We start from the raw sequence: 23,922 nt of genomic DNA, 5'->3' as shown, positions 1-23,922 counted from the left end.
TCTTTGGATAAGCAAAGTGGGGTGAGGGGGAAGCTTTCAAGTCAAGGAAACAACCAGTGCAAAGATGTGGAGGCAGGGAGAGGCAGAAATGAGCAAGGCTGATTACTTAAGAGTGGTCAGAGCGCGGGCATGTGTTAGGGGTGAAATGATTCTTCTGTTCGCAATTTTGTTGTTCAGTCGCTCAGTCCAACTCTTTGCGACCCCATGGACTGCAGTACAGGGAAGCCTGTACTTCACCATCTCCCAGAGTTTGCTCAAACTCATGTCCTCTTAGTGGATGATCCCATCCAACTATCGCATCCTCTGCCACCCTCTTCTTTTACCTTCAGTCTTTACCAGCATCAGGGTCTTTTCCAATGAGTCAGCTCTTCACATCAGGTGGCCAAAGTATTGGAGTTTCAGCTTCAACATCAGTCCTTCCAATGAATATTCAGGGTTGCTTTCCTTGAGGATGGATAGGATCGACTGGTGCACAATGTAAACAGTCATTTGTCAAAATAGGGCATTTGGACTGAATTCTGTAGGCAGCAGGGAGCTGTCCAAGGCTCCTCAGCATGATGAAGTCATCGTGTTTAAAGAAGCTGATGGGGGTGAGGGCTGGGACACATGGAGCATGAACTCGCTGTGAGACTGGTGGGAGGTCCCATTCCAGGGAAGGAATACGGTGTGTAAGGCATCAGTAGGACAGCAGGAGAGGACACCTTTGTGAAATGCATCGTTAAGATGGAATTTACAGTATTTGCAACTGTAATGAGTGTGAGACGGTCCCTAAGGCAGTGCTCAGGCTTTTAGATTGGGAAGCTGGATGGGTAGTTGTTTCTCATAATACTGGAAAATATCAGAAGGGGCTTAGGCTTGGAGGAAAGAGGGAAGGAAAGAGGGAGACAAGAGGGGGATTTGAATTTGGAGCATCCTGTCTTGGAGAGGCCCATGGAAGGGACCTCCAGACAGAGGAGCTCCTGGTGGTTGGGAGTCAGAGCTGAGAGCTCAGAAGTAATTTTAGCGCCCACTGTTGATCTTGGTGTTCTCTTCTTTCACAACTCCCCCGACCACACAACAAGAGGACGCTAAATGAAAGCATGGAAACTTGAGATTTGCTAACTTGGGATTGTTTGTACAGGCTCATTTTTGTGAGTTTATTTTTAAAGTTACTCTTATTTAAATTTTTTTTTTTTTTTTTTTAGCCAAGCCACATAGCATGTGGATCTTAGTTCCCTGAGCAGGGATCGAACCTGCACACTTGCATTGGAAGCTCGTGGTCTTAACCACTGGCCCACGAGGAAAGTCCCCTTTTCTGTGGGGTTTATATCATTCGTTTGTCTCTTAAATGATGATGATGATTTATGTGTAGGTGATGCATGTCCACCATCCAGCATTCAGAACTTACAGAAGGGCCCGCTGTGAACAGTGACTGTTTCCCTTCCTCTGCTCCTTGATACCCGCTGCGTCCTCCCCAGCAGCAACCACTGCTGCCACTTCCCACTGCGTCCTTCCAGGAGCACACTGTGCAGACACAGCGCTCTGTAAAGATCCCTTCAATCCTCACGTCTTGCAGAGTCCCAGGTCTCTTCCCAGCCCCATGCTGTAGTTTGAGTCTATGAAATTCTGTTTCCTGTCTGTCAAGTGAGTGTATGCTCGGTTCTGTCTTGTCACAACAGAAATTTGGATCGACGGACATTAAAGCCCTCGGCGCGTCACAGCTCTCGGGTCTTGGACAGACTGTGTTATAGCTGTTAGACAAATTAGTGTTACAGCTCTATTTTATTTGGATAATAGCAAGAGAATCCATCCTTGAGGTGTGAGGGCATGCCGACTCAAAGATGCGAAAAGAAGAGAGTGGGGCAGCGCGCCAGCACCTAGGTGGGGGCGGGGGTTCGGGTTTTGGGGGGGTGGGAGGGAGGGAGAGGGAGAGAGAGCCCTTTGGCTCCTCTTTTTATGTTTTTCCCTTCCCTTGGGCCTGCCCTATGCAAATTGGGCTTAGCCAGGAGTGCTGTTTATTCTACCTGAAGTCCTCACTCTGGTCCTTGGACCTTCCTTTGTTCTATTTTCGAGGGCTTTTCCCTTCCTTGTCTTTTAGCCACGGCCATTCTGGACTCCTGTTTCCTATTCTAACTACCTGACACTGCCCAAGCTCTTTCACAGGCATTGTCTTTTAAATGCAATCCCATTTCCTCAATTGAGAACCAGCAAGAGGGCAGTTTCTCCAATTTGCGGAGTTCAACGTGACTCCTGTGTTTGGTGCTTGTACCCTGCTTCCAAATAACTGCTTCTAGCTGCTGAACTGTTGTGGTGGAGTCAGCGCTAATGAGACGAAGGTGAGCCCCGAAGACGCAGCTAGCAAAGAGAATGAAAGCAGCAAAAATATGTTATCTGAAAAAAAGCTTTATTTTCCTTTTTGATCTGGGTAGAATGTACTTTGATATCCCCACTCCCAATATATTATTGGGCTTCAAGCATGGCTTGTTTTACCATTTTACATTTTAAAATTCCAGTGTCTCTAAGCCCGCCAGGAACTGGGACTTGAATTTAAAATGGCAACGGCAATTTGGGTTTCTCCCCTGGGGAGTGTTCTGGCCTGGGGGACAGTAGAGGAGAGAGTCCTGGAGAATCAGCGACTCCTGCTCAGGAAGAGGAGGGAGGAGCTGCTTTTCCATGCATTTCTACTTGGACTGAAAGGTCACGGATTCTGCCCGAAGGGAGGGGGTGTTCTGGCTCTTTCTCCCTTGGAGCACTGCCCCAGGCAGGGATTATGCACCTCGTTGATCAGCCTGCTTTGATCAGCAAGCACCTATGTCACTAATCGAATATTGAAGTTTACAAACGATTTCCTTAAAAAAAATCAATTGGGTCAAATTCAAGGTTATGGCCGTAATAGTGTCCTTCTCACTCTGTGGAAGGAGGGAAAGAAGCCGAGCTCCAAGTTGCATGGGTGTGTGAGCATCACACCTGCTGGTGGGGGCAGGACAAAATGTGAGAAGCCCCACAATCTCCTGGTCTCCTCTTTGCCTCTCTGAGGAGTCCCTGTGGGCTGTGTCACCTTGTACCCTCTGGCCGTATCATCTTTTAGAACAGGGTTTCTTAACCTTGGCAGTGTTGATATTTTGACCTGAATAACACTTTGTTGTAGGCGGCTGTCCTGTGTATTGTAGAATGTTTAGCAACATCCCTTGCCTCTACCTGCTAAATGTCAAGCATAGGCTCCCACCCCTGCCAGATGTGACAACAGAAGTTGTCTCTGGACATTGCCAAATGTCCCCAGGGGGCAACATCTTCCCCAGTGGGAGCCACTGTTTGAGAAGGAGATATTTGACAGGTCGTGTTAACATGGCTACTCTGTCTGACAATTACTGTAGGCTTTGTTCCCTTTCTAAAACACCAATGTGAGTATAGCATTCTCATGTTTAACCTCTGTTGGTTCCCTGTTACATTCAGGGGGAAAATGTCTGAGATCATCAAATCACATCTTCTGTCTCTCTTTCTGCCCCTTCTGGAACCTTATGCTCCAGCCACACTGGACTTCTCACCATCCTGGGGCCCTGCTGGCTCTTGCCTCCATCTCTTTGCACAGGTGGTTCATTACCCTGGAATGATTCTTGTGAGATCATTTTAAGTCTCAGGATTAAAACTCAATTGCACCCTTTTGTGTGAAGACTTTCCCAGGCAGTACTGGATATTCCTGTAGCATTTGCCTTACTTCTATTTTAGCACTTAGAGCACTGCATGGTAATTATTTGTTCATGTGTCAGTCTCCTTCATCAGACTGTAATTAACTCAAGGCCAGCTGGCAGAGGCAACAGAGGAACAAGAAGATCCAGACTGAGTTTGGAGTGGATCCCCAAACCTGGCGTATAGAGTGAAAACTGAGGCCAAAGTGGGCTGGAGCCGTGAATGCTGCTGCTACCAGGAGGTGCCCGATTAGGGAGACACATGCAAAGTGCCAGGCTCCATGTGAGATCTGTGGAGAGAGGGGCCCAGGGGAGGCCTGGCGGTGCCCCGTGTGCTGAGAGCGCCTCCCCCTGCAGGGCTGCAGATCCTCCACCCGCTCCCGCAGCTTCACTCTGATTTCAGGAACTGTAGCTGGACTCCCCTCCATCAATAAGTCATTTTTATATAGTAAGTGTCTTCAGGTAAACTCATGAACCATTAATGGGGGAATCTTAAACATCAGCCGAAGCTTTGAAGGCTGCCCATTTGGACCATTTGGAAGCGTCTTCTCTCTAAATCACACCCAGGACGGGCAGCCTGTTCTGTTCATTGATTTTGCTTTGAGAATGTACATTGTTTCAAATGATAAAACTGGTTGTTCACTGTGAAGCTGAAGGAGTGGAGGTAAAGGAAATGTGAAGGTTGTTCCCATCTTCCCTTCATGAAAATGGGATAGAGAGAGAGAGAGAGAGAGAGAGAAAAGGAGACCCAACTGCGTGTTACATGGTGCTAAGAAGAAGGGTTAAAAAACCTCTGAATTTAGTTTCACCTTAAAGGCAGGAAAGCTCATTGCCCTCCTTTAAAAAACAGTGTCAGTCTGTGAAGTGTTCTGAGTTCTCTATGAACGTCTTAAATGTGGCATAAAGAAGAGATGCTCTGAGGTTGTATCTGCAAGTGTTGGTGTAGGTCCCTGCAGGACTATCCTGTGTGTGGACATGTTGTCTACATCTAAGTGAGTGGATAGAGCATTAGAAACATCTCTGGATTTGTTTCTAGAAGATTCTTGCTGGAGAGGGACACTGGAGGTTCAGTGCAGGACAGTCTTGGGTAGTGCTGTCCATGTTTGAAGTGAGTGGACAGAACAGTAGGAGCATCTCTGGATTTGTCTCTAGAAGATTCTTGCTGGGGAGGGGCGGTGGAGATGTAGTGCAGGAAAGTCAAGGGCACACTGCCGGGAGAAGCGAGTTGGAGGGAGGGAGCTTGCCCTGGTCTCGTCTCTGATCTCAGCTTTCAGAGGTGTTTTGGATTTTCAGCTGTTGTATGTATCCCCCTTCTTCCTAGCTCTGCTTTAGTTCATTCGGTTTTTCTTCCCCGGTCACTTCCTTTTAGGCGATCTGTGGCTTCTGTTCTTCATAGTTGAAACAGTTCTTGACTGAGTTTTATGCCAGGTGATGCTGAATTCTTACTCACTGAATATGCATGTGCATGTATACTTGTCTATATGGTTTTCAATTTTATCTGCAGTCCTGATGGCCAGTGGCATCTCAGAAATGCAGAGCTCTTTAATGAGAAATATGGCTTAATAAAACCATATTCTCCTGGGGCCATATCTCATGCTTTTCTTCAGAAGCTGTGTGGACTGACTGAGGTCTAGGAAATGAAGGAGGGTAAAGCAAGAAGGGCCTATTTTTTTTTATTTTTTACAAAATGTTTAATTGGCCTTGTTGTGTGGGATCTTTACATCGTGTGAGATCTTTCTTGAGGCTCTGTAGTTGCCCTGCGAGGGCTTAGTTGTTCCATGGCAGGTGGAATCTTGTTCCCCAACCAGGGATCAAAGCTGTGTCCCCTGCCTGGCAAGGTGGATGCTTGACGACTGGACCACCGGGAAGTCCCAAGAAGGTCCTATTTGCTAAAGTATTATAATCTAGTCTTGTTTTCTCCAGTGTAGGCCAAACCCACCCATCTATATTTCTAGATGGAGACCAGAGGTGGCCGATAGTTCAAGGTTCTGTACGTTAGAAACCAAAACTATTGCCCAGAGCAATGTTGAAACACAGATCCACAGCACAGCACTCTGACCCCTTCTCCTTTGCTCAGGGAGAACACCGGCCCCTTCTAAAACCTGATGCTTCAATATAACATACGTTCTTCAATGTCAGTTCTTAGAGGTCAAACCAGTACAGTGTATGTCTTTCCAGTAGAGTTCTTGCCAAAGTAATAGTGCAGTTTTTGCACCAGAAATCCCTTTCAAAAATGTTTTAATGAAGACATTTAAAAAGATTTCTTCTATTTTGTTTTCAGATGTTGTGCTGAATGTACTAGTAACAAAAATATCCTTGGCACAGCATAGTATAAGCTTATTCAGTCAGGGAGTCCCCATTCAGGGCTGCGTTGATGACTGATGATTCAGCACATGCTGACGTGAGTCTGTCCTGCTCTTTCCCCGTGTGTCCCTTTTCAAATCAGAGAGCAAACTTTCCCTGCTGGGAAATACTTCACGACACCATGGACTCACACTGCAACGTGTATTGTCATAATATCGCCAGATACATTTGCATTCAGAAAAATATTTCTTGTCACAGTTGAACATATCAGGGGCAATTAATGTTATTTTAAAATATAACTGTTTTAAAGTTTAAAAAAGGTTTTGCAGTCAGGTGATTTTTCTTATAATTGCTGCTGTGTTTCAATTTTATAAGAAAAATAAAAGTGAATTATTTCTAACGCTGGTTAGAAATAATTAGAGGTTTCCAAGCCGAGTCAGTGAACTTTGTGCTTAGCCCTTGTGTGTTACAACAGAACCCTCTCTAACACGGGCACACTGGCAGGTGGCATTCATCTCCTGTTCTTGTGGCTCAGACATCAATCCTCATTTATTAACTAACGGTATCAGCAGCTGAAGACATAGGCTTTCACATTGATAGGAAACTTGACTACCCCTCTCTGGATCAGATTCCTTTCACTGGACCTTTCCTTTCCCAACTTTCCCTCCTTTCCCTCTGAGACATCCTGGGTCTGTGAGTTTGTCTGATTTAAGGCCTGACTGTCCTGGGTGTTTTTAATATCGGGGCTTGCTGAAGTCAAGTCTGGGCATGGTCTCCCTGGTGAGCTGGGAAGATGAGCCAGAGCTTTATAGGGTTGAACCTTCATCCCTGTGAGCTCTTGTTTAGCTTCAAATTGCCCTCCCCCACAGATCAGCCTCATCTCTGCCAAGTGTGATGCCAAGCTTCCTGCCCTGCCAACTGGCTCCCTCCACAGTTCTGTCATCATTTTGCTGTTCAGGATAGCAGAGCAGCATTGCTCCAGTGATTCTCAGAGAATGGCTTGTTCTCATAAAGCTGATCCCATCTGGCCTTCCTTTCCTGAGTTTTAACCAGGAGCTCACACTCCGAGCTTAGCAACCATCTCCTCCCTCAGAAGAAATTTGGTTTGGGCTATTCCCAGGGTTTCCCTGGTGGCTCAGATGGTAAAGGATCTGCCTGCAATGTGGGAGACCTGGGTTCGATCCCTGGGTCAGGAAGATCCCCTGGAGGAGGGCATGGCAACCCACTCCAGTGTTCTGCCTGGAGAATTCTATGGACAGAGGAGCCTGATGGGCTATAGTTCATGGGGTCGCAAAGAGTTGGACATGACTGAGCAACTAACACACACCCGGGGTCAGGTAGAATGTTAGAGGCCCTAAAACCTGGGAGTATCTTCACCCCTTCCATTCTCCAACATAGATAAGTTCAAAAACAAAAGCATCAGAAGCAATTAAATATATGTATATATACACATATATATATGTGTGTATATATATTATTATTAACAGCAAACATGTCTATATCAACTATTATATGCCAGGCACTATTTTAAGCATTGTAAGTGGATAAACTCAGTACTCAAAACAACCCTGTAAGTTCTGAGTTACTTTTATTATTCTGAATGTATGGATGAGGCAATTGAGGCACAGAAAGGTTAAGTAACTTGTTCAAGGTCACACAGCTGGTAAGTAGGGGAGTCAGGATTTGAACTCAGGGATAGTGCCAGCATCTGTGGGAATAACCACCATTCTGTATTAAGCTAACCCCACAAGAGGGGGCACTAGTGTTAAAGAACCCACCTGCCAATACGGCTTCTTATGTCAGGAGACATAAGAGACGTGGCTTTGATTCCTGGAGGAAAGCATGGCAATCCACTCCAGCATTCTTGCCTGGAGAATCCCATGGACAGAGGAGCTGGTGGACTACAGTCCACCGGGTCACCAAGAGCCGGACATGACTGAGGCGACTTAGCACACAAGCCCAGAAGAAAACTCAAAACTTGTATGTGTCCTAAAGTTGAGTAGTTTCTCTCTCGATTTTCCAATTACAAATTTTACATAAGATAGTTGAGAGTGACACTTTCTTTAACCCGGCGGCCCTGCTTTGCCAGGACCCGAAGTCCTGGCTGTGTCTACTGGATGGTCTTGTGCCATGGTGTTCCATCCGGTGACGATCCAGCTGCCAAGCTGTGTCAGGAGCCCACTCTCTCCTTTATCTTCACAGGGCCAGTTAGCCCACCCCTTTATCGAGGGGGGCATCTTTTATTTCACTAGGAAACAGGAGGGGAAGTGCCTCACTCCAGAGCAGTGTTGCAGATGGGAGAGTACTGTGTACATCCTGAGGCAGAAGGCCCTGTGGACAACGTGCCCGCAATCCAGGCCTCATCGTCAGCTCTCAGTGTGACTGTTGGCAAACCACTTAACCTCCCTGTGTGAGGGCTGATGAAGTAAGGCTTTGATCTTTGCAGAGAAAAAGCCTTTATAGAAAATACCAAATAGGTCCACTCTTCCCTTGGCACCTCTTAAATTCATGTGGAGACTGATGTGTTTTGAAACATTCCGGTCACTCTTAGTTGCAAGGACATGTTCCTAGACCCAGCCTCCCAAGTTTTCAGTCATTGTATTTTGTCTAGTTTTGTGAGGTGCCTCAAAGCAAAAATAAGCCCTAGGAATCTTTATGCAAGCCTTTTGTCTCAAAAGCTCTGAGCGTTCTAACAATAGACATTCTATGAACTCTACCACCACCGCACACAACCCTATACATTATTTAAAACCTGTGCATTTTAAAACCTAACTTGTGCCTGCGTGCCTGCTAGAGCACTGTTGTTCTCTTAGGCTATTAATGGTAGTGATTTTTTGGGGTAAAGGTTTCGGTTGTAGGAATGTATATATTTTAGCAGATTCAAAGCAGAATTTCTTTTTTCCCCATCACTCCACCCCCACCAAGGTGTGCCTTCCTTGTGTGGTGTGTGTCATCCAAAATTAGCACTCATAAAGCACCCACAGCAGACTCACAATTCATACTCCCTCGGTGCTGGGTCATAGGGAGAAGCTCATTTATGTACCTTCAGGCGTGGAAGATGGAGATGATCTGGGAAATTTTTTTTAAGGAATATTTGCTTTTTAAGATTGCACATTCGGAACAAATTCAAAGTGAGTGACTTTTAGGCGAGGAAGAGGTAACCTTGTACCTCTTCACTGGTTGTACCTCTTTAAGACCGTGTAGAGAAACAGGTAGAGAAGCCCCCACAAGAAAGAAGGAAAAAGACATCTGACATTTCTTCTGTCAGCTTGCGTCATTCTGCCTGTGGCTATGAGGTAGGCAGGATTGTTGCCATTTTACAGATGGTAAATCCAGAGATCAGTGAAGTCAGGTCATTCCTCTATGTACGCATAACTTGTTGTTTGGTTGCTAAGTCATATCCAGCTCTTTGTGACCCCGTGGACTGCAGCATGCTACGCTTCCCTATCGTTTTCTATCTCCCAGAGCTTTCTCAAACGCATGTCCATTGAGTCGATGATGCCATCCAACCATCTCATCCTCTGTCGTCCCCTTCTCCTCCTGCCCTCAGTCTTTTCCTCAGGGTCTTTTCCAATGAGTCAGCTCTTTGCATCAGGTGGCTAAAGTATTAAAGCTTCAGCATCAGGACAGTTGACTAGAAAATAGCAAAACCAAGGACTTCACTGATCTCTTATGATACCTTGGAGATTAGGAAAACTATGCTTGGGGTAACATATGCTTACCTCTCTGTGGTGCAATGGGGCCCCACCATCTTTGCTTTATTCTGTTAAGGTCAGAAAGCAGTTGCTGAACATCTAAAATGTGCCCAGCTTTCCTACGCACCAGGAACCCAAAAATGAACATGGCATGACCTCTGTCCTGGAGAAACTTACTGCTGCTTGTTGAAGTGATAAAATCGATTCAAAAAGGACAAAACCTAAGAACTCCAGGAGATAAGGACCCTGATAACTTCCAGTTTATAGATGAAAAAACAATACATCTGTGCTGTCCAATGTGGTAGAGATGTGACTGTCTAAGTTTATTAATTAAAATGAAATGGAACCATGCGTTTATTTCCTCAGTAGTGCTGGTCACGTTTAAGATGTTCAATAGTCAGCTGTAACAAGTGGCTGCCGTAATGGATGATGCAGATACAGAATATTTCCGTCATTGCAGGAAACCCTCCTGTCCCACGCTGCTCTAAGTCACTTTGTCATCACAGGAACGTGCAGCATGGGCTTGTTCTGAATCCAGATTATAAACTGATAACCATTATGTTACATTGCTTCCTTTAATATCTAGTGAAAATTTGGGGAGAGGAAGCAGACAGGGGAAGAGTTATAAATCTCTTTTTATTCAGGAAATAAGAAATATTTAAGATGATGGGGAACAGGAGACATAAGTACAGATTTCCCCTGAAGCTCTTTTGTGCTACTTGAAGAACTAGAAAAGATTTTTTTTTTTTTACTGGATCAGGAAAGTTAGTACTTGCTGTTTATGGAACCACGAGGTGACTTTTGCTAAGAGTTATCCTAGGATTTTGTCTTATTTATTTTTAAGCCTCAGTTCCTAACATAGTACTTGATATTTAATAGCACTACAATAAATGCTTCTTGAACTAAATAAAAAAAAATTAACTGTAATATCTTTTGCCCGTCTCAGAAGAATAGTTGTGAAGAAGAGTAATGATTCCTAGGGGGTAAAAAGGAAAGATTTCCGCAAGGGCAATATCCAGATGCTCAGCTTTATGAAAAGAGGGCCCCATATGAATATATCTGTGCTCTGACAGGGACATAAGAGGGAGTGATCATAAGAGCTGCCTAAACTCTGATCTGGGCCAGATTTTACAGTCTGCTATTTTAAAACTACAGAAACTCTGTATGTGGCTCTAAAATGAGAACGGAGAAAAATTGCCTCAATACCAAATTAGTTCCTGTTATTATCTCTTTAGTGAAGTGAAAACAAAGTCACCCCTCCGCCTCCCTCAATGTGTCCCAGTGTGTTATCCCGGATTACTTGCACTTACCCACCAAATGTTGTGTGAAAGCCGAAAAAAAAAAAAAAAATACACTATTTTGGCTCCCAGCTCATCCTCCTGCTCTTTTCATCAAAGCGACCCTCCCCCACCCCCATCTTCCTTTCCTTCTCTTCAGGATTTAGCTGCAGTGTTGGCTTCTGTGTTATTTAGAACAAACAAAACCTATCAAAATAGGGTTTCAAAGACAGATGTGCTGATTGGGGATGGGAAGCAAATGCGGCATGCTCACTCACTTCCTAAAAGCTTTAATTTACAGCAAAAATTCAACACCAGACAGGAGGAGTCAGCTTTGAAAAACTACTGATAAGCGGAGAAGAACGCTAGATTTGTTTTGAATCTTTTTTTCCCCAAGCAGCAGTGATCACAACTTCCTTAGAATGATTTAAGAATTCCCAGGGGGCGTTTTGCCCAGGTCCCTTTGTAAGCTTTAGACTCCTAACAGGGCTTATCAGAGAAGATTCCAATTTAGAGCAGCAAAAAGTTTAGTGTCTGGTATCAGCTCTAGCTTTTCTTTTTCTTCTTCTCTTTTTCAAAAGGAGACATGATGTTTTACAGTGTTAACACTTTTGAAAGTTCCTATATTTCCAGCGAACAGAGTGCTTTTGTGAAAAGGGCTCTGAGAAGCATTATTCAGGCGAAAATGCATCAAAGGGATCCGAGTTGAAAAGAGAGAAGTTTGCCGATGTGGAGATTGAAGGCAGCATGTGCTGACAGGTGCAATTATAGCCAGATAATTGAATGTTTTAGGAGAGATGCGGTGCGATCAGGCAATAGTTATGAACTCACGTCGGAAACCCATTCATAATTAGATATTCAGGGATCCTGCTGTGGATGACACAACCAGTGTTGGGACCATGAACTACTTCAGCTGCCGGACATAAAAGGGATTGCGCTTTGTAAAGTAGTGTGAAATAGCACGATATCAGCCCTCCAGAACTTAACTGATACAAAGTTTGATTTGATACAAAGATTCCCAATAGTCTGGAACCTCTTTCAGCCTCTGAGTCGGAAGTCAATGCAGCTTCCAAGTCCTTTGGTCTCAGAGAAACTAAAGAAAATACCAACTTTTTAATTAGCAACGTAAAACATCTCTCTCTGCTGGTTGAAGAGTTTCCAGGCACTTTAGGTTTCCTTTCTCTATACAATGTGCCTTAGCCAAAGAGCCTGGAATGAGACCAATCCAGTGTTTATTTCTGAGAATATTCCACCAAAGTCATAAAATGTAACAGCTCTATTTATGGTCTTGAGATTTCGGTGCTCAGAGCCTTGACTCAGTGAGAAGTGGGGTTACTATGTAAACTACATCTCCGCTTGATCTGAACAGCAGTGTCTTCTAGGGCTCTCTATGTGGAGACTGAGCAGTGAAGAAAGTACAAACCAGCAAAACACAGAGCAAGCATTTCTGCTCAGAACAGAGCCGAGGCATTCAGAATGTTTCATTAGGAAATCTGCGAGACTTCTGGCTTCAGGCTTTCATTCTTAATGAAACAATATAATTTATTCTGCTGTGTTGTATGATTTTTTTGTCTTTCAAATTTCAATTTCTTTTTTCTTCTATGTATGGTTGGATTACCTTATCATTGTAATGCTATTAAAGACTCTTGACTGTGAGTTACAGTTTTCTGATAATGACACCTTAACTTGAAATCCAGGTGATAACTCCTTTTCTACCACAGAGAATTGACTCCTTAAAGACTTTGGATCACTCACATTTTCCTTCATTCTTTTTTAACTGCTACTTTTCACTTTCCCTTCTACCTATAAGTGTTTGGATTCCATTGGTACGTCGGCAGATATTAATAGAAGACTGTCCTCATCAAGCATTTAACAAGCTCAAAAGTGAATCCAGTTTTGCACCAAAAATCCACCGCCACAGTAACCATGACCTACCCTGGTCTCACATTAGAAAGACTTCTTCTCACATTAATAAGACTTCTTTGGAAGTGAAGATGAAATTACTAATGGGATATGAAAACATTTAGCACCGTACTCAGCACATAACAGAGCCTACTCTATGTTAGCTTTCTTCCTTTGCTCCTTCTGTCTCTAACTTCTTGACAGGTAAAATGAGGGGTTCTGATAACATTTAAATGCCTCTTATGCACTAAAGTCCAATGAGTCTGACTGTCTGCCTTAAGCAGTGTGATTGGAGAGTAACCGCCATAGTCTTTTCCACAAATCCAATTTCTGTGCAAAAAGGGAGACTCTCGGCACATAGTTGATGGGGAAAGAATTTGGATTTTCTTTTAGTATCATGTCTACACATTCTCGTTTGGCTGTCCTCTCAACCTGATATATCCGGGAAGTGGCTGGCCAGGGCTGGACGTGTGGTTTGAGTTGTGGGAATGAGGTTTTTTGACTGAGGAATGCTGTCTGTTTTACGGTGGTATCCATCATCTCCCCTTGACCACCATTCCCTTGCCTCAACCTCATAACCCTCTGGCTTGCTTTATACTTGTATTAATGGTGGAGGTACCTGGCATTAATGTTGTAGCATCTATGTGAAGAAATAACACTTAAGAGAAGGCCAGGCAATATCAGGAAACATCTTTCAATTACTACCTGGCTCATTAGTTTTGTCAAGAAAATGAACTATGGTCTGCCTTTTGACTCATTTGCAGAGAATCATAGGGGAAAGCATTGCAGTGTTGTTTGGTATCAGGAAACTGTTTCACTGAAGCACATACCTGCCTTTCCCTGGTCATCTGGCTCCAAGTGGAAGCCCAGGCAAATGAGAGGCTCTAAACCTCTGTTATGACCCAGTTCAGGCTGGACAAGACAGAGGACTGGGGGTCTTCCCATGTGAGGGCTCCAGGAAGTTGCTTGTGTTACAGGCATAACATTTTGTCCATGAGAAGAGCCACTTGATGACAATATGATCCTCTGCTCTTTCCCAGTGCCAGAAAAGTGTACCATGAGATGCAGTGTGACTTAAGGGTTGAGAGCAAGAGCTTAGAAATCATGATAAGCTGGATTCAGATTTTGCCTTTATGACTGTTTGTAGCAAGAGTCAACCTTTTTTTCAGGAAAGGGCCAGCTAGTAAACATTTCAGGCTTTGCGGGCCAAATGATCTCAGTGACAACTACTCAACTCTGCTGTTTTAGTGAAAAAGAGCCGTACACAATACATCAATGAATAGGCATGGCTGTGTTCCAATAAAACTTTCTTTACAGAAATAGGCAGTAGATTAGATTTGGCCAACAGCTGCAGGTTGCCCACCCATGATCTATAGAATGTTGCATTCTAAGTTACTTTAATTCAAGTTTCTTCTGAATATTAAAAGAGACAATGTATGTAACAAAACACTCAACACATGCTTGGCATATGACAAAATGCCAAGGATCTACTCCTGCCAAATATCTACTACTTGAAAATAGTAGATTTTAATATTAATAGCAAAATATTAAAGTACTGTATATCATATAATTTAAGATGCCATTTGTTGTAGGATGCATATGGATTTCAGTTCTTAAAATGTGATAAAAAAAAATCTTCGGATTGGTAAAACTTAGTAACAGTAACTAATTACAGTAACAAAGTTATATTTAGAATTTAGGTCTTTTTCTACTGGTGATAATTTAACTCATCTAACATTTCTTTGTGCTGTTTTTCTTGTCAGAGACACGTGTCATGAGCTGCTGGGACATGTCCCTCTGCTTGCGGACCCTAAGTTTGCTCAGTTTTCACAGGAAATAGGCCTGGCATCTCTGGGAGCATCGGATGAAGATGTTCAGAAACTAGCCACAGTGAGTTCCTTTTCAACCTGAAACCCGTTCTGCTTACGTCCGTTTGTAAGATGAAGAAAGCTTTGGAGGTACTATGAATAATAGAGCAAACATTCTGGAGAGACACGGCAACTTTATTTCCCCCGTGTGTGTTCCTCTGTAGCACGATGGGGACTTGGTTTCTTAACTGCCAAAATCTTTGTATTTCATCCTTCTCATTCAGGGGCTAGCTAGCTAGTAACCGTTTTAGGCTTGTTGGTCATGAGGTCTCTTTCATAACTGCTTAGCTCAGCTAGTATGGTGTAAAAGCAGCCACAGACAGTATGTAAATGAATGTGTGGTTGGATTTCAATAAAGCTTTATGTATAAAAGCTGGCAGTGGGCTGGATTTGGCCTGTTTGCTGTCTCTTGCGCTGCTGCTGCTGCTGCTAAGTTGCTTCAGTCGTGTCCAGCTCTTTATGATCCCATGAACTGTAGCTCTCCAGGCTCCTCTGTCCATGGGATTTCTTCAGGAAAGAATACGGGAGTGGGTTGTCATGTCCTTCTCCAGGGGATCTTCCCAAGCCAGGGATTGAACCCTCATCTCTTATGTCTCCTGCATTGGCAGGTGGGTTCTTTACCACCAGCACCACCTGGGAAGCCCCTTGTTCTAGTTCAATGTTTATTTTCTAGAATTGTTTGTGATAGTGAAAAGTATGCATTTAAGTAGGAGTTGTGCTCAGGAGACGTGAGACATGGGTTTGGCCTCTGGGTCAGGAAGAACCCCTGGAGGAGGGCATGGCAACCCCCTCCAGTATTCTTGCCTGGAGAATCCCATGGACAGAGGAGCCTGGTGGGCTGTAGTCCATGGGGTCACAAAGAGTTGGACACGACTGAAGCGACTTAACATGCATGCAGGAGTTGTACTTGGGATTATTTCTGACTAGTCAGTATGGGGTTTTCAGACTCAATTTGAGCCAGCATTAAGCAGCTCCTGCCAAACAATTACTATAAGTACAAAACCAGAGAAAGATTGAATAGATACCATGATCTCAGCAAGGTTCTTTGCAAAACAAGTCATATGAGAGGAAAGGTGTAATGTTGGCAGCTACCTTTAAGCTGCTGAAGAGCCAGATCCAGCAAACTCATTTGCTTTATCCTAGCCCCATATGAAGAAGCCAGAGTAACAAACTCACTTACCTACCGGGGACAGTCTGTTGACAACAATGAGCAAAGCTACTGGAGGAAGGAAAAATAGGATCCTAAATTGTGTGTTTGACAGACATACATTGGTGACATATTAGGCATGCAGGAATATTCTTCACTCCCACCAGGAAATAAATGGTCTCCTAGATCTCTTAAGATGCAAAGCCCTTTCAGTATATCTTTTGTTTCCTAATTTTGATAGAGATATAGAAACTGAGAAATATTATTCTGCTTGAAGAGAAATAGTGGAATAGCCATGCTGCTGGTGTCAGTGTGGCGATGAACAGAGGTTGGTGGGGGCTGCCGGGAGCTCAGGAGAGTGCGTGTCTTTTACAGCAGAAGGCTGCCAGATGGGGATGTAAGCCTTTGTGTTGCTGGATCTTCTAAATTTGAGAGAGATTGGAAATCTAGATTTCTAAGTGAAATTTAATGATTTAAAAATTTTAGCTCATGAAAAATAATCTACCATTATGAGCTGAGGAAAATATATTTGTAGACTCAATTAGGATCTGTTCTTCCAATTTGTAACCTCTGCTCTAGGAATTGCATCTCATGTATTTTGGTTATCTATTACTGTGTAACAAGTAATCCCAAAACTTGGTGGCTTAAAACAATGAACATTTGTTATGTCATAGTTTCTGTGTTTAGAGATTTGGGAGCAGCTTAGCTGAGTGGTTTTGTCTCAGGGACTCTCTGTTGTTGCTATTAAGATGTGGGCTAGACCTATGATGTCTTCAGATTTGGGAAAGTTCTCCCAAGATGGCTCAGCCATGTGGATATTGGCAACTGGCTTCCTTCAGAAGAGAGAGAGGGAGAGAAGAAGGGGAGAGAGAGTGGGGAAGAAAGAGAGAAAAGAGGAGATCGAGATAGCTAATTTTTGAATTTAGTTTTTAATTGGAGGAAAATTGCTTTACCATGGTGTGTTGGTTTCTGCAGTACAACAATACAAATTGGTCATAATTATGCATATGTCCCCTCCCCTCATCCTGACCCTCTCAGTCATCACAGAGCTCCCTGTGCTATACAGCAGCTCCCCACTAGCTCTCCATTTTACACGTGATTGTGTATAAACGTAATGACGTGTATACACATGATACTGTATATACGTCAGTGCTACTTTCTGCATTCACACGTGTTCCCCATCCTGAACCCTCCTCCCTCCTCCCTCCCCATACCATCCCTCTGGGTCGTCCCAGTGCACCAGCCCCAAGCAGCCAGTATCCTCCATGGAACCTGGACTGGTGACTCATTTCATGTATGATATTATACATGTTTCAATGCCATTCTCCCAAATCATCCCACCCTCTCCCTCTCCCACAGAGTCGATAAGACTGTTCTATACATCAGTGTCTCTTTTGCTGTCTCATATACAGGGTTATTGTTACCATCTTTCTAAATTCCATATATATGTGTTAGTATACTGTATTGGTGTTTTTCTTTCTGGCTTACTTCACTCTGTATAATAGGCTCCAGTTTCATCCACCTCATTAGAACTGATTCAAATGTATTCTTTTTAATGGCTGAGTAATACTCCATTGTGTATATGTACCACAGCTTTCTTATCCATTCATCTGCTCATGGGCATCTAGGTTGCTTCCATGTCCTGGCTATTATAAACAGTGCTGCGATGAACATTGGGGTACACGTGTCTCTTTCCCTTCTGGTTTCCTCAGTGTGTATGCTCAGCAGTAGGATTGCTGGGTCATAAGGCAGTTCTATTTCCAGTTTTTCTGTAGATGTATTTTAAAACCACCACACTGTAAGTCCTGTTACTTAATTCTCAAACCTTAGCTCTGGCTTTAAATGCTACATTTCAGAACTTCCTTGTGCCTTGCAAATTCCTTGAAATTTTCTGGTTTCAGCCTTTGACCCCTGTAGCTTATACTGTTGATCAGAGATGGATGGTTTGCTTGCTTGTCTTATTTTGAACAGCTGCAAACTAGGAGTCAACCCTGCCAGGTTGTGTGTGTGTGTGTGTGTGTGTGTGTGTTTATCTGAGTCCAAAGAGAGGAGGAGAAGGAGCGAGGTAGGACTTCATGGATGTGAATGTAGGTGGATCCTGGTGAGTGATCTAATTTCTTTCTTAAAAGCAGTGACAATAAAATATTTTTATCTTCTCTTCCATTGAACAATGATTAATTAATTCCATCTTTCAAACTAACATTTACAAAGAGTATGACAGGATCCTCACCTTTCAGAAAGTCACAGACTATATAGATAAAACTAAGACTTGTCAGAGGAGAGAAACTTTGTGTTGAGTCTTGAAAGGTGAGAGGGGGGGAAGGAAGGATTGAAGGATGGTTTCATTGAGAAGAAATCTCTCTGGTTTGGAGGCTCGACAGGGAAGGCCTGCTTACCAGTTTAGAGGACCATGCTGAAACCAAGGATCACCTTTTCTGTCATTACAATGAACAAATTACTCCTCATCTAAAACAGTATGAATGCAGTTTCATAGAGTTAGAAGTGTGACACACTTCTTACTGGGCTGAGAGGAAGGTGTCAGCAGGGCTGTGTCACTCTCTGGAGGCTCTGGGGGAGAATCTGTTCCCTGGCCTTTTGCCCGCTGTTAAAGGCTGCCTGCATTCCTTGGCTCATGGCCCCCTTCATCCACCATCAACACGGCCATGTTGCATCTCTCTGGTCTTCCTGCCATTGTCACATCTCTCTCTGTCTCTCATCGACTATTGCTTTTAAGGGCTAATGTGGGGCCTACCTGGATAATTCATGAATTTCCCCATTCAAACTCCATGTCTGCGTAGACAGCATATTCATAGGTTCTGGATATCTTTGAGGGGGCATTCTTCTTTGTTTCTGTTTTTACACTTGCAAGATAAAACCAACAATTAAAGCTTGAAACCTTTTTTACTAGGGCCAGTGAATTTGTAGAATAAGTTTTCCTTTGGAACTTATATTCCTTTGCCTGGTTCCAATACCCTTGGCCGTGGATTGCTTCAGTTCCAGTGGCCAGAAACAATCCCATCTATTAGAGATCACTAATCATGTTTCTCTTGCTCTCTTTCTTCCTCTTTTTCAATTGTTCTTTGCCTAGAAGATACCACTTTTCTGCAGGAGCCAATTCAAGTCAACAGATAGTCTTTAAGTGGCTAAAGAATCCCAGGTTCCATGGGCGGGAAGAGGGGAAAGGCGAAGAAGTAGTACTTACTTCAGAGAACTCACGATCCAGTACACAAAATACAGTAAACCCCGAGTCAGTGTTAGCTTTCATTCATATACATAAGCAGATACATAGTTGAAGGAAATTTAAGTCTTTTAAGTGTGTCTGAGTTCTGAGCTCATTGTTGGAGACTGGGATGCAGAGTCAGGTTAAGGAGGATCAAAAGCCTCTCGAGGGAGAGAATAAGTCTGGGACCTTATAGTGGCTTTGACTGTTATAAAAACCAAGGAGACCATCAACTTTCAAAAGACTTCAACTTAAAGATTATGAGTTTCTTTAAACACAGTGGAGAGTTGGAGCCTGATCTCCTCTTTTCCTGACCTTACTGGAGCAGATCTTGCATGAGCAACTCTCTTTGATTTTCTGTCTCTCACAAGCCTTGCGGTTCCATTTTTCTCAATTTTATAGACTGCCCACTTACTTTGAAAAGTATTTTGTGGACCAAGGAAAAATTTGGAAAGTTTTACCCACATGATGGGGAGAATATAGAGGAAGACCGATTCCCAGTGTGAGGAGGCTAGCGAGGTTTTGTGCTGAAATAATACGGTACTGCCATTGACTTCCAAAACCACATCTTATCCCTCAGTTAAAACAAAGTGAATCGAAAACTGCTGGAATTTGGCTTGAAAGAAAACAGATTCCAGCTAGGCAAGTTCATAGTAAACCTGGGAATGAATAACCTATTGGATGGCACACATATTAAGGACTGTCAAGCCATATGCTGAAGCTAGAAGCTCAATTTAATGACTCTGTTACAAGGACTAAGAGATGAAGAGGTAAGGCCTCAATGAGAGGGGTAAAAAGACCAATGGTGGAGGAAGAGTGGTGGTTAGTGAGGCCTCTTAGCTGTCCAGATGAGAAACGGAGGTCTTATTAGCTGATTTCCTCCAAGTAGTTTCCATTAAGTCTCCTGAAAAAGTATTAGAACAAAATGAGAGATGAGATGTACTAAAGGAGAAAAATCCATAGAGAGGACAAATGGAAAAGCACAGAAATCACTATTTATGCAGAAAAATGAGACAGCCCATATTATTCTTTTACTCTAGGTAAGATTTATATTATTAATGACTCTGTTTATATACTGCCTCCCTTTCCTTGTTTAGTGAATTTAAGCACTTAGGAAAAAGAGAGTCACGCCTGGTAAAAGTAGATACTTAATAACTTTCCGTGATGTGCCATCAACAAATCCATCTAAGGAAGAAAGCAACCTCTGCTAAGCTGGGTGGACGCCTCCAAACTCTTGTTTTGTTCAAAGCTGCTTCTGAACTTTTGGGTATGATTTTAGAGGGAGCAGGTTATTGCCTATAACTACTGCCTCTTTTTGCTATATTTCTGCATGATATTTATTTTGACATTTTAATAATGCTCATTTTTGAGAATGAAGCTATCTCTGCTGTTTTATGTGGGCAATGGTTGCAGCTCCCTGAGAACTGTTTAAATGAAACTCTTTTGTATCTGAATAAATTGATGATGCTCAGTAACTGTATTTGAAATGCACTGTTATACATGTAAATAATTTGCCCTCTGGTGGATAATGAATAAGGTCACTGGATTTGGCAGCAGTACTCTTTTCATACTCATCATAGCTGTCCAGGGTCTGTGTATGATAGATATGCAAAAATATTCCCAATAATGCCTGCCTAGTGTGTGCTGTAATTTTCAGACCAGCCATTTCCCACAGTAGTGCTGGCTTACATGGGTTTAATAGATTAGTGTCTTCTTTAAGGGCTGTAAACTTAAATGCCTTCAGGAGCCAGATAGTAGCAAGGATGTCTGAAATAGCCTGATATAGGATAATAAGGAGTATTGGAGCCTGTAGAGAACTAGAGAGTACATCTTATACCTAAGAGCCTTCACATCCAAAAATAAAAATAAAACAAAATATTCTTTGACTACAAATCTTTGTTTGCAAGCTAAAACAGAACTATAGGCTCTCAGTTGCCAGCCCTTGTATTGAAAGTTGGATTATACATTATATTATACCATGCAGAGGGACCAGCCCATGCTGGATTCACCTTTATTTCATATTGGACATACTCAATTACCATTTACTGGACAACTGGCTATTTTTCCCAAGAAAAGACAGCTATTACTGTGTTCACTAGAAATACATATCTTACTGCCGTTGAGAGGTGACTGGTTTTGAATTACAACTTTAAACAGTCACAAGCATGACTGTCATACATATGTTCTGAGCATGTGTTGACGATTTATTTAACTCACTCATGAGGTAAAAGCAAAATGGTAAATTTCACTGAAAGAAGAATTTCACAGACTGAGACTGTCTAGTCCCTGAAAGAAGGAATTCTGAAACAAGGTGCAAATGTTTTATGTTCTGTGGAGCAAAGAACAGTAACCTTGAAGTTATCTTTTCTACCAGGCAGAAATCATTTGCATGTCTAGTGGACAAAAATAACTTGAAATTTATCAATCTTCACAAAATTGACACCTGACTTCGCGGCATCTGGGCCTCAATCAATATAAACAGGAAGACAGACAAAGGGTATATTCCCTATGTCAGTGCTTTTCAAATGGTAATGAGTATAAAATAACCTAGAGAGCTCGTTACAAGGCAGACTCTGGGCGACGAGGTCTGGAATGGGGCCTGAAATTGCATTTCTGATGAGATCCCAGGTACTGCTGATATACTGGTGGTCCAGAGAAGCAGTGACCTGGTACACAGGTGTGCCTGTTAGGCAAGGCTCGGGTATGTTTTTCAGAAGGCATATGGCAATCCTTCAGCCTTAGTTCCAGATTCAATACTTTTCCTAAAAACTGGGCTCACAGTGTATTTATTGCCGGATAAACACTGTGCGGTGTGACCTGAGTTTATTTAGGGTTTTCCTGAGCCTGGAAACGGAGCCTTGTATCTCTGAGTGCGTGTCACTGGGCCCATTTTGTGTGTCTGCTCTCACACTCTCCTGCCACCTGCTCACTTGCCGTACGACTTATGTCATTCAGTTTTACAGGAATGCACAGACAGACACTTGCTGATCAGGTAAATTTAGGAGCTAGCCCCAGAAGGATTATCGACTTCTCTTTCCCCAGCTGTTAGGAGTGTAAAGGGATGCCTGCACCATGCAGTGCCTCCCACCCCACGACGCAGACGGCTTCAGTTCAGTCTGCTCATTTCTCACGTCATAAAGGCATTTCAAACAGACGAAGCTGTGCATCATTTGTTGGAGAAAGCAATCAGGAGGAGTACACCACAGATGTTTTCCAAGCAGAATAAATCGGCCTCTGGCCCAGTTAGAATTTTCCCTTTACGGAGAGTTTTAGGTCATCTATTCAGTTCTGTCAACTCCAAAACATGTTTCCCTTCATTTCCTGATGAAGAGCTTCTGTCCCTGAGTCTTGGTGAAGCTGGTGAGCAGAGAGTCTTGGCCAAGGGTAAGGAAGGAGTAACCAGTCTTTTCCATAATGCGTTCCCAGAACATTAGTCTCATGAAATGTTATTATGAGCTCTGTGACAGAAGGGATCCATAGACAAATACATTTGGGGAAAACTAGATTAAGTGAAATAAACAACTTTGTTTTCAAAGTATTGAGTTTTCAGGGCCTTTCCTAAGATAATGTGCAGAGTGAATCTTATAAGTGATAAAAATTTTGTTTTTACACACTGAAGTTTCTTCCATCTTAAGATGACATTGGTAGTAAGACATATAATTAATAGCTTTTTTAAAAAGGGGAAAAAAGATTCAGGTGGCAAATTTTTTTATATTGTTTGTAAGAAGCTCTATTTTAGAAATGTTAAAATGTGAACTTGAAAATTAAAAAAGTACTGGGTTGACCAAAAAATTTGGGTTTTCCCCATGTTACAGAAAAAACCTGACAAACTTTTTGGCCAACCCAGTAATTAGATGGTTGCTAAAGTCTCTTTTCATGGAAGACGTATTAGCATCTCAAGCTATTAACATTCCAAGGAGCACAGTTTAGGAGATACAAGTCTAGATGTTTTTTTGAAAGGCTGAGATTCATTGTGAGCAGAATCTCTGAATGAAAAAAAAATCACCAGCTGATTTTTTTTGTAAGAAAGGACTGTCAAAAAATGAACAATATAGGGTTCTGTTTATACTTTATAAAAACAAATAATTTATTTGTTCCAAGTAAAAAGTTTGTATTATTTGGGGCTTTTGATGGCTGTAAATGAAATATGTTTGAATTTCTAGGTATAACTGGGACTTTCTCTTGCTGAGAGTGGTAATGAAATGTACACAGTCAGCTTTAAACTAACAATTGACTGTAATTCACATTAGAAGTGTAATTGCAAAGGTAACATTAGTTTATGGATTGCTAATGAATGTTTTCCTGTCTGTGGAGGGCATTAGCTTGTTACCCGTCTCTTATGAGTTTGCCTACCTGGCTGGGCATGGGAACTTGCAGCTTTTAAAAAGCTTATGCCCAGTTCTACTTCTTTCTGAAATGTATTACATTAAAAATGACCATTTAATAGCTCTACAGAAAGCTCGAAATAAGCCCCAGGCTTATTTATTCCATGTAGAGTCTTTGAACTAGTTTAGGCATTTGGATCATTTGATACAAAGCTGACAAAAAGCTGGAAGGAATGCTCTTAATTGAGATGTTTGGGTGGATGATGAGTTAGTGTGCTATTTCTGAGAGTAACTTAATTAAAAATTAATAATATCTATTCCAACTCATTACTTTCACTTTTATGTATTCTGTGCATATTGAAAAGTGGTCTTGCCCTGCAAGGAGCTCTATATTTCTTTAACCAGCCCCTTAGAGCTTCACTTCTGTCTTTTGTCTTTTTTTTTTTTTTTTAACCAACCCTGCCCTTGGTCTTTTTCTTACCTGAGTGCTCCAAGGCCATTCTTTCTTCTGACTGTACC

General features: G+C 42.6%; 1 protein-coding gene across 1 annotated transcript in view; it reads left to right on the top strand.

Moving 5' to 3' along the window:
* Positions 1-23,922, top strand: part of TPH2 (tryptophan hydroxylase 2) — a 106,746-nt gene that overhangs the window by 41,304 nt on the left and 41,520 nt on the right. Inside the window, exon 8 of the mRNA XM_005896788.3 lies at positions 14,607-14,733. Within this exon, the coding sequence (XP_005896850.2) occupies positions 14,607-14,733 (127 nt within the window). The remainder of the gene's footprint in view (positions 1-14,606; positions 14,734-23,922) is intronic.

Source organism: Bos mutus, chromosome 5, assembly GCF_027580195.1.
Source record: "Bos mutus isolate GX-2022 chromosome 5, NWIPB_WYAK_1.1, whole genome shotgun sequence".
Taxonomy (NCBI): Eukaryota; Metazoa; Chordata; class Mammalia; order Artiodactyla; family Bovidae; genus Bos; species Bos mutus.
Note: the sequence above shows the minus strand (reverse complement) of the source record. Positions and strands in the feature narration are given on the sequence as shown.